Source organism: Sinocyclocheilus anshuiensis, unplaced genomic scaffold (assembly GCF_001515605.1).
Source record: "Sinocyclocheilus anshuiensis isolate Anshui unplaced genomic scaffold, SAMN03320099.WGS_v1.1 scaffold2492, whole genome shotgun sequence".
Classification (NCBI taxonomy): domain Eukaryota; kingdom Metazoa; phylum Chordata; class Actinopteri; order Cypriniformes; family Cyprinidae; genus Sinocyclocheilus; species Sinocyclocheilus anshuiensis.
In genome coordinates this window covers 164,122-175,894 of record NW_015542584.1, presented here as the reverse complement: position 1 = coordinate 175,894, position 11,773 = coordinate 164,122, and the positions used below count along the sequence as shown (strand labels likewise).

Genomic DNA, 11,773 nt, shown 5'->3' with positions numbered 1-11,773 from the left:
GATTTGAGGATCATCTGATCCAATTTTGATGAACATTACTCAGAATCAGTACTATCGAGTTCACGGTTTTCACCATGATGTATTAAATCAGAAGGAAAAATTAGGTAAAAAGCTGAAATGTTAGTGAAGTTTTGAACTGTTGGTGGCGCTAGTGGTGTTTGACAGCTAAATATATCTTCCAGAAGAAAGAGCTGAGAGAAATGATTTCCAGAGCTGAAAGCCATTTGTAAGTGGCATCTATTTTAGAAGAAGATGATCAGATGAGAGTCTGACTGATGATTATATAAGACACTCATGAAATGTTTCTCTGTGAGTCTCTGTCACAGCAGGATCTTCTCAAGTCCACTATGATCCTGTTCTTCTAGACCTCTGTTACCTGCAGGAACTGGATGTGATCATGTGTGTGTAAAAACTGCTCCAGCTCAGCATCTCTCCTCCTCAGATCATTGATCTCCTGCTCCAGTCGTCCTTCAGCTCGACTCACTGCAGTCTTTTCCTGATCTCTGATCAGCTGTATCAGCTCAGAGCGGCTTCTCTCAGTGGAGCGGATGAGCTCAGTAAAGATCCTCTCACTGTCCTCCACTGCTGTCTGTGCAGAGCGCTGTTAGGACACACAGTGATTCAGGCTTCAGTGAGTCTGAACTGAGACTGAGACAAAATTATGTTCTTCTCCAGACTCACCTTATGAGACTCCACAGCCTCTCTCAGCTGCTGAAGATCTTTCTCTCTCTGCTGGATTCTCTGCTGGAACGTCTTCTGTGTCTTCTTCAGCTGCGTCTGCAGGACAAATGGATGATAGTTAATGTCACAGAAAACTACTGGCACTAAATCATCATGTGAACAGATTAATCCAGTAAAAGTGGAGCTGATAACTAATGGCTGTAGGTTCAATCTCCAGTAGTCATGATCAGTTACAAACATCGTATATGAATTATCATGACGCATAAGGAGTGTCAACAATGGATTGTCAGCAGTTTTATCAGTGTCTAGTTTTAAATACCTGTTTCTCTGTCCTCTGTGCTGCAGCTGATACAATTTTGTGTTTTTTATGTTCATACATCGTACACAGCACACATATACATTTCTGATCAGTGCGACAGAAAACCTCAAGGATCTTCTCATGTTTCTGGCAGATCATCTCCTGCAGTCGTCCAGTGGCATCAGTCACTTTGTGTCTCTTTCTTTTGAAGAAACTCTCATGTTGTTCGAGGTGATTCTGACAGTAAGAGTTCAGACAGATCAGACAGGACTTGACGGCTTTGTATTTTTGTCCAGTACAGACGTCACACTGCACATCTCCAGCTCCAGCTTCACAGTCAGCAGGACGTTTCCTCTTCTTTAATTTATTCACCATTTCAGCCAAGATGGTGTTTCTAGCTAAAGCAGGTCTTGGACTGAAGGTCTGTCTGCACTGAGGGCAGCTGTAGACTCTCATCTGATCCTCCTGATCCCAGCAGCATGTAATACAGCTCTTACAGTAACTGTGTCCACAGGGAATGGTCACTGGATCCTTCAGGAGATCCAGACACACTGGACACAAGAAATCCTTCTGATCCACTGAAATTCTGGCTTTTGCCATTCTACTGCATGAATAGACACAAACACACAACAGCTCAACTACACTTTCAGTTTCTCTTTCCCTGAAATCACGTGCTTCCTGGTTCTGTGTTTGAGTGCCGTGTGTGTCTGCAAGTCTATAAATCTGTTTCCTCATTCACAAAGACACACACACACACAGCTATGAAAAATGAGTCAGTTAATCACCTGAGTGAAACCATCAGCGTCGTTTTACAATGGGGTCTACAGCTTATGTGGAAAACAGAAATTATGCTTATAATTTGTGAACCCCCACTTTAAAAGAATGTACGGATGCATGTGGGGATTTGTTATTTTATTGTTTAATTTAATCTAATGTTATTTTTTTATTTACAACTGTTTGTGTACTTTGATTCAAGGGCATTGTGAATGATGCATAGCACATTTTGCTATGATCTCTGATCTGCTCGTTTTGTTTAATAAAGACCGGATCTTCATTTTATCACGCCTATGGTCTCGTATTTCAAGTGTGCAACAAATATTGGCGAGCTAGCAGCCAGGAGAGATCGCGGAGAAAAACTGTAATTTGAGACGGAAGAAAACAGCCGGAGCGGCACGAGGAAAACAGGCGGAGCGGAGGCGCGAGTGAGAGACGCAATCAAAAAAAAAAAAACATGGATCTAGAGGAAATGCAGGACAAATTCACAGAGAGTTTAATAGACCGATTTAAAGAGGTATGCTTATTCATGAAAATTCCTGTAGAGGAAGGAAAAAAGAGACGTGCATTAATAAGACTGATGAGTGAAGCACTGGAGAAAATCGTCGAAGATGAGGAGGAAGATATAGCATGGCATTATCTCACAGAGTTGTTAGCTTTGTGCTGTGGGCTAAAAGACAAAGAAGGGGATGAACAAACTGTTGAACAGAGTTTGGAGGGTGGCATGACTGAACTACAGAGCCTGCAGAAGCAACACTCAGAACTGCAGATTAATTTCCAATCAGCCACTAAGCTTTTGGAAAATGAAATGAAACGTCTGAGCGACAAAGTGAACAGAAACAAAAACAGCCAGTCACAGCCACAACAAAATGTCTCCCCTGAGCAAAGAGTACCAATACAACCTCCAGAAGTGACAATACGACGTGAATTCAGAATTTGTGGCCAGATTGGCGAGAGAGGGCAGACAGACAAATTATCATACTTAAATCATGCATCATATAAATGTTGGTCTCAAAAAGGGACACAGTGAAACTGAAATCATAGAAGCAGTAGTGAAAGCAATTAGACCTGGCTTGAGTCTGAGAGACATGCTGGAAATCAAGAGTGGGTTGACTCTCTCACAACTAAAGACAATTTTGAGAGTCCACTTTAAAGAAGACAGCTCAACTGATCTGTACCACAGATTAGTTAATATTACCCAAGATGCTTGGAAATCTCCTCAGAATTTCCTGTTCAGAGTAACTGAACTAAAGGAAAGGCTCCTTGTAGCTGCTCGAGAAGTTGATTCAGATGAGCAGTACAGCCCAGAGCTAATTCAGAGGAAATTTTTGAGATCAGTGAGTACTGGACTACTAAGTGACCACATCAAATTCCAGCTGAAGAGTTGTCTGGATGATCAAAATGTTTCGGATGAAATTTTGATTGACAAGATGAACAAAGCAGCAAGTCTTGAATGGGAGAGACAACAAAAATTTAAAAGAATCACAAGTAGTAAAGGGGCGAAAGTAAATGAAATGCAAATGGAAGCTGGTGCTTCATTACAGGACACACTATTGAGAGCTGCAAGCTTAGCAGAAAAAGCAGCACCAACTAAAGTTAATGTCAAAAGTCAGAAAACAGTTGCAACACACAGAGAGGCTGAGTGGATGGAAGTAGTGAAGGAGTTGAGAGAGAAGATGGCTGAATTAAAGAGGATGGTCGCAGCACAAAGAAGGAGTGTAAGACCTGCCAGGAAAGTAGCATGGGTGAAACATGTGACCACTGCTTTAAATGTGGCCAACAGGGTCATTATTCCAAGGGCTGTTGGACGGCCAGAAAATCAGGGGGGAATGTCAACATAGCCAGTCACACGATAATTCACCTCTCCACAGAAATCCTGCAGCTTACTGAATCCAAGGAGATATCTACGATAGAACAGCTAAGTGCAATGACTGGGCTAGGCTCTATTTACATCAGCCACATCTCACCCAAACACCACTTAGAGCTGTTGGGCCTCATTTGGAAAAGATGTACGGTGAGTTATTACCTTGAAGACTTCGCAACCCAAGCCTTATGGGATACTGGGTAGTATCTGCCTTCTGAATGAGAGATGGAGGGCCGAACATATTCCCCACATAAAAGTCCAAAGCCTAGAAGAGATCCTGGGGTCCGGCACACTTGTGGGTAAAGCAGTTAACCAGACAACCATCCCATTCATAGGCTGAGTTGAAGTGAGATTCCAGCTAGGCACAGATACCATAGCCCCGTTAGAGCTCAAGATTCCCATGCTAGTCACTGCAGAGGCTAGTGCAGCAGAAGAACCCATCATCGGCTATAATGTCATCGAGGTGCTGTTGAAAAAGGGGCCTGAACAACCACCCCAAACCACAATACAGGCTGTGAGTGCTGCTTTCTCCATTAATAGTAAATGTGCCGAGAAGCTGACCAAATTAATTCAAATGAGTGACCCGCAGAGCAGTGATGGTATAGTGAAGCTGGGGCGTCAAAAAGTTACCATCCCACCTACCTTGACCAAAATTATTAAATGTGGCGTGAGGACCTCTGCTCTCCCTTGCCAGTAAGAGGCTCTCTTCATTCCCAATGAAAGTCCCCCCTGGCTGGATGCCTTGGAAATAGGATAAACTGTTGTTAGCCTCCAGAAAGGAACATGGTCAAGAGTCGCTATCCCTGTAACAAACAGAACAGAAAAGGACATAATTTTGCCACCACGAACTGTTCTTGGGCAGGACCAGCGGGTTAAAGCCATTTACCCAGTTGGAACCAAGCCTGTGGAGGAAACGACAAAAACTGAGGCTGAATCGGAGGTTAATCTCAGCTCCCAGCACATATCTACAATTGACTCAAAGGCTGGGGAGCAGACTGGGGAAGAGAAAAAGGAATTATGCGACCCACCTGTGTCACTCACCCATTTAACTCCACCCCAGCAGCTGAAAGTAAAAAAAAATGTTAAGAGAAGAGAGTGGGGCATTCTCCAAAGATGAATATGATGTGGGATGTATACCATCACTGCAGCTCTGCATTAGGTTAAATGATAACACCACAGTTCGACGAACATACACCTCTATACCAAAGCCTTTACATAAGGAGGTGAAGGAGTATTTGGAGGACTTGCTAAACTGGGGTTGGATACGGAAGTCAAAATCCAACTACTCTTCACCTATAGTGTGTGTGCGAAAAAAGGATGGGACTTTGCGTCTCTGTTGTGATTATCGGGAGCTAAATCAAAAGTCCATTCCCGACAGACATCCCATCTCGCGCATACAAGATATGCTCAACAGTTTACAAAGCAGTGCTTGGGTCTCTGTACTAGATCAAGACAAGGCATATCACCAGGGTTTGCTGGAAGAAAGCAGTTAATCCCTCACTGCATTTATTACACCCTGGGGCCTATATGAATGGGTGAGGATACCATTCGGTTTGTCTTCGGCCCCTTCAGAGTTCCAGAGAAGCATGGAGGAGTGTCTCTCAGGTTTGCGGGATGAAGTCTGCCTTCCATATCTAGACGACAACTTAGTGCACAGCAGAACTTTCGACGATCATCTCAGGGATATTCGTAAGGTGTTGCAACGCTATCAGCAGCACGGGGTGAAGTTAACAGCAAAAAAATGTGAACTGTTCAAAAACAAGGTGAGGTTTCTTGGGAAAATGATGGGCCACACCATGGATCCGGCCAAAATCGCACCTGTGCAAGCGTTAAAAGAAAAGAAGCCTGCCACAGTCGGAGAGCTGAGAAAGGTGCTGGGATTTATTTCATATTACAGGTCCTATATTGCCAATTTCTCAACCATAGCTAAGCCGTTATATAGTCTGTTGTCGCCTGGGAAGTCAACAGAAGAAAGAGCTGTGGAGACAAAAACAAAACAAAAAGTGGCCAAAAACAGCCAGAAACAAAATCAGCTCCCCTCTTACTATCCAATAACATGGACTGACAAACACCAGTCTGTTCTCTGCCAACTCATTGATTACCTGTCTAGTCCACCTGTCCTAGGCTACCAAGACTTTGATGCTCCATTTGTTCTTCACTGTGATGCCTCACAAGATGGGCTGGGGGCCATTCTCTATCAGAGACAAGAAGGGAGGTTAGTAGTCATAGCCTATGGCTCAAGAACTCTTTCAGCTGCCGAAAAGAATTACCATCTTCATTCTGGCAAGTTATAGTTTTTAGCTATGAAATGGGCAATCTGTGAGAGGTTCAGGGATTACCTATATTATGCCCCTTCATTTGTTGTATATACTGACAACAACCCCCTGACTTATGTCCTCACCACGGCTAAGTTAAATGCCATAACACACAGGTGGGTAGCTGAGTTAGCAGACTTCCAGTTCACAATAACATACAGACCTGGAAAAACAAATGCAGATGCTGATGGGTTGTCCAGGATGCCCCTGGACATGGAGAAGTATATGCAGACCTGCACCCAGAACGCTTTAGCTGAGGTAATTTCCAGTGTGCTGAAAGCATTGTCTGTAAAGAGAGATGGAAAGCCATGGTTGTGTCCAGCAGTCATTTCAACAGCACTTGCGGAAAGGGAACTTGAACAACATGCATTACCTGCATCACCGGTGGCGCGAATATCCAGTGAGGCCTTGAAAAAAGCTCAGGAGGGGGATCTGATGATCTCGAAGATCTTGCAGTATCTGAATACAAATCAGTGACCTAAGGTGAAAAACAGTGATGAGTACACAAAGGCATTATTGAGGGGGAGAAGCAAACTGTATTAGGATGAAAATGGTGTCCTATACCAAAAGACTGCTACGCGCTCACAGTTGGGACTGCCCAAAAGTTTCCATAATTTAGTTTTCCAACAGCTACACCAGGAAATGGGTCATTTAGGGGTAGAGCCGACACTGCACTTAATCAGAGAATGTTTATATTGGCCACACATGCAGCGAGATGTGGAGCAGCACATCACTAAAAGTGCTATTGCCTGAAAAGTAAGAGGCCAAACAAGCCTACCAGAGCTCCATTGACCAGCATTGTAAGTACATACCCTCTTGAGATAGTGTCCATTGATTTCCTGCATTTAGAGAGAAGTAAAGGAGGCTATGAGTATATACTGGTCGTGATGGACCATTTTACCCGGTTTGCGCAGGCTTACGCGTGCACCAACAAAGCCGCCAAAACTGCTGCTGTGTGGTTCCCGCACCAGCCCTTACCATCCACAGGGGAATGGCCAGGTCGAAAGGTTCAATAGAACCCTGCTGGCCATGTTGAGAACCTTAACAGATGAGGAAAAAGTTGACTGGAGAAGTTCCCTTGCTAAGGTGGTGCATGCATATAACTGTACGCGTCATGAATCCACAGGCTTCTCGCCATACTATCTCCTCTTTGGCCATCACCCCAAACTCCCAATTGACCTCATCTTTGGCCTGAGCCCCAATGACGCAAGTACTTCACCCCAAGAATATGCAACCAAGTGGAAAGAGAGAATGGAGGAGGCTTACCAATTGGCTTCCAAGATGACTCGTAAGAGTGGGGACAGAGGGAAGGAGAGGTATGACAGGAAGGTTCATGGCGCAGAGTTGTATCCAGGGTGCAGGGTCCTTGTCCGAAATCTCACGGAGAAGGGTGGTCCAGGCAAACTCAGATCTTTCTGGGAGGAAAAAGTTCACATAGTAACTCAGAGGAAATACCCAGACAGTCCAGTGTATGAAGTGCGACCCGAGAATGGTCAGGGGCGAACACGAGTGCTTCATAGGAACTTGCTGCTACCATGTGATTTTCTGCCTGTGGAAGAACAAGAGACACCCAGAAAGAAGAAAATGCAAGTAAAGAAAAAGGCACACAAAAGTACAACCAGTAACAAAATTGAACTTACCAGCTCAGAGGATGAGGATGACTGGGAATACCTTGATGGAGTTCCACTGGAGTCAGCTGATGAACCTGTGAAAAACATTATTAGACCTGATGCAGAGGAGTTTCAGCCCCGGAATGAGATAATGGACCCGGAACACTTCGATATGGATGGGGAACAGCTCCAGATGACAGCAGAGGAGGAAACAATGGAGGAGCATTATGAAAGGGAAGAAGAGGAACGACAGGAGGATATGGTATACCATAATAACCAGCTGCTGTGATGTCTATTAATCAAAGGACAAAAAACTGTGCATGCATGCAAGTATTTGATATATATGAGTCACATTTAAGAACATATCTCTGAAATGGTTTTCAAAATGATGAGGTAGATGAGGTGCAATTTTATAGAGAAATCAGTATTGGTATCATTGATACTGGCCTTCAGTCATAAAAAAAGATGCCATTAAACAAATATTAAAAATGTTATTTATACATTAATTTGAAGATTGAATGTGAAATTATTGCAATATAAAAGTATATTAAAAAACTTCAATGTTAGGTGGGATTAATCGTGATTAATTTCAGAAAAATGTGCGATTAATTAGTTAATTTTTTTTAGCGATTGACAGCACTACTTTATATATTTTGTCACGTTAAATTAAATGGCAATTCATACATTTTAGTTAAAAACATGTACAGTATTTTACATTAAATTTTAACTGTAAAAATTTATTTTTTAAAGGTGTAAATAAAGATTAGAGCACATTTTAATAAAATACTAACATAAAATAATAAACAATAAAATACTATTTACGTTTCCACTTCAAAATTTCCACTTTGTTTAATTCAATGTGTTCCTTGACATTTCTTTGTAAGTAATTGTAATTGAGTGAATGAATTGTTTCTGTGTACATATATAAGCTTGCATAATATAACATTTAATTATATCCACCTTATTTTTCAAAGCGGAAGTAAGCATTTTTCTGTGAAACTGTGTGAGACTTCCGGTTCAGTAGGGACATAACGAGAAGAATAACAACGTGCAGTAAACTGTAAATCTGTTTGCACTACAAAGCAGTGCGTTCATAATTATGATAATACATTAAAATAATATGGTAAGACACACCAATTTGCAATATCAAGCAGGAAAGCCAGCTGTTTTGTACAGCTAAAAATAGCTGGAAATGGCTGCGGCCACTACGGGAAAAAATAAGGTGGGTATATTAGGTAACATAAGATTTTAAAGGTAGCATTTTTAAATTCTTTTTTACAGAGTGGAAGTTTGAGTTTTTCAGGACTGCACTGAAAATGTATTTTGAAACTATGTTCTCAAAAATTTCTAGAAACTAGAAAAATTGCTAGAAATAACTAATATTTATGTAGAAATGATAAGTAACACATTAAATTAAATATACAATTTTGAAGTAGAAAAAAATGAAATTGTGTGTACTTTTAAAACATACTCCAAAAAAATCTGTTTTATCTACAACTTTTTACAGCATGTGCTCATGTTCATAGAGATGATGAATTACATGTTTTCTTCAGACGGTTACAGAAAGGAGATAATGAACAGTCTGAGACGTGATCTGTGTGAATCTGTACAGAGTTGTTCAGCATCATCTTTAACTGCTGAAAGGATGTTGCAGGAGTTTGTGTCAGAATCTGAGGAAACCTGGCTGAGCTTTCATTGGTGATCTGATACTACAGCGACGTTAAAAATGAGTCAAAGAGAGTAAATGAAGCACCTGAGGCTCGTTCATGAACACATTCACTCTCTCTCACTCCATTCATGAGATTCTAAAAAAGTGAACATGTGCAACATGAGGTAGGCCTGTATGAATTAAATTAAATTAAATATTGTGTGTTTGAGTCGGCCAGTGGTTGCCAAACTTTTTCTGCCGGGCCCCCCTTTTGTAGAGAAAAAGACCCCCCACCCCCTCTTTTTTTCTCCTAAGTGTCTTATGCTCACCAAGGCTACATTTATTTATTAAAAATACAGTAAACACTGTAATATTGGGAAATATTGTCAATTTAAATTATATATTTGAATGTTTTAACATATAGGCTACTGTATTCTTGTGATGCGCAGCTGTATTTTCAGCATCATTACTCCAGTCTTCAGTGTCACATGATCTTCAGAAATCATTCTAATATGCTGATTTGCTGCTCAAGAAACATTTCTGATTATTATTAATTTTGAAAACATTTGTGCTACTTAATATTTTTGAGGAAACAATTTTTTCACGATTCTCTTATGAATATTTGAAATGGTCCTTTGTGTCAGAGCGCTGGAGTTCATCAGAAATAGAACGCGGCATCAGTTTACTGTCATGGATTTTTCATGTCGTGTCGCGTCGCATCCACAGCAGAGAACATCACTGGGTTATATTTGCTTTTGTCACATCGCGTCGCTCACGTCTGCTGTAGACACGTTGTTTTGGTATTTGTGAATCTTAAGTATATTCATAATCTGCTTTACGTTTACCTGGCACTGGAAGTCCTTTCACAAACTTTTAACTTCCATGCTCAGAGAAGAACCATGCATCGTTCATTTATATTTCTACATGGCTCCCTGCAATACAACTCTGATTCTTCAATGGCGCCATCTAGTGGTCTGTTACTGATACAACCACAAGTGATAACGGAGCGCTCAAGCAGGTACTGCGAGTTATGTTGAGGTCATTAAAATATGTCAAAATAATATTTTGCACTCAATTATTTACTTATCAGACAAGTGGCCGCATGATAAGCGGGAACATTACGCAGTGTAGTCTTTATCACCCTGCAGAGGTTTATTTTTGCAAAATAATCTGCTGACTGTACACTATCCCTCAGTTTTGGGAGCCACTGGAGTAGCTGATTTGTGCTCTATTAATTTGATCTGTTTGCTCTGTCTTTGATTACTAATGCCTGTGTAGACAGAATTAGACAGAATTAGAGATGTTCATATGTTGCTCAACGGCGCTCTCTAGTGCTTCTCTAATTCACTGCATGATGTTGGGAAGATCTGAGAGAAAAAAAACTAAAATGTATGTCCAAAGGCCATAAAGCGACAATCTATAAAAGCTTGCTACGCCATAAAAAATAATACATTGACTGTTTTTCTTCTCAAATTAATCTAAAAATCTCAAATATATATACACACATATATGTATATATATATATATATATATATACAATGATACTTTTAAATATGAAGCAACATTTCCAGTAGGTGGCAGCAAGCCAGTGTCACTGAGTCATTTCTTCAATCGATTCTTTTAAAACTTTTGAAACTGTTTTTATGAATGGATCAGTGAATCAATGACTCACTCAATTTGTTCAGACATATTTAGAGCAAAATAGAGTAAAAAAGACAATATTGTCTCTACAATTTAAATAATTTAATATTTATTTATTGTTCATTGACACGAAGAAAACTCTGTCACAGACAATGCTAACCAAACGTTCATATAATTGCTCTTAATGCATGTGTGTGTCCACGGAAGACTGCATATAATTCTATGATTAAATATCTATATTTGTTGTATCACAGTGACAGTGCTCAGTAACAAATAACCTACTTTGACAAATGGAAAAATCGATATTATAGCGAAAAGTTCTACAGTAAGTTAAAGATTCCTGAAGCAGCTGCTGTAAGTTTTTACAGATGGTTGGTCAGTTTACATGTCAATCATTAGTATGAGCCTCAGTGGCGGTTCTTGTCAGGTAAAATATAACAAAACATATGTAACAAACAAGTTTAAAGTGAGATTAAAGAAAATAAATGGAACAAATAATTATACTTTTTTTTTTTTTTTATTAAAAATCTTTAAAAATATATATTTTTTAAATGTCCTATTTCCATGACAAGAACAGGGTAAAATCAATACAAAAATAGGTGTGAAACAAAGTAATAAACATTTAAAGGGAGATTAAGAACGGACAGCAGATATCAGAAATCAGATTATTTTACAAAACGGAAAAGAAAATAATAAGATGGCAAATGAAATAAAAGGTGAAAAAATAGATAGATAAACAAATGAATAAACATTAAAAGTTTAAATACTGGTAAATGAAATTAATGTCAACAGTCTTTTAGTTTGTAAATTATTTAAAGTTGCACTTTTAAAAACATTCTAGGAATTGTCCCATTGACACCACAGTAGGCTACATGCAGGGCCGCATTAAGACCGCACTGGGCCCCGGGGCTATGACTTACTGCAGGGCCCCCCATCACAATA

General features: G+C 40.3%; 1 protein-coding gene across 1 annotated transcript in view; it reads right to left on the bottom strand.

The window, feature by feature from the left end:
- Positions 1–1,579, bottom strand: part of LOC107694439 (E3 ubiquitin/ISG15 ligase TRIM25-like) — a 4,655-nt gene extending 3,076 nt beyond the window's left edge. The window contains exons 1-3 of the mRNA XM_016494138.1: positions 1,106–1,579; positions 682–777; positions 377–601 (exon numbers count right to left, since the gene is read on the bottom strand). Coding sequence (XP_016349624.1) covers positions 377–601; positions 682–777; positions 1,106–1,579 — 795 coding nt within the window. The remainder of the gene's footprint in view (positions 1–376; positions 602–681; positions 778–1,105) is intronic.
- Positions 1,580–11,773: the final 10,194 nt, after the last annotated feature.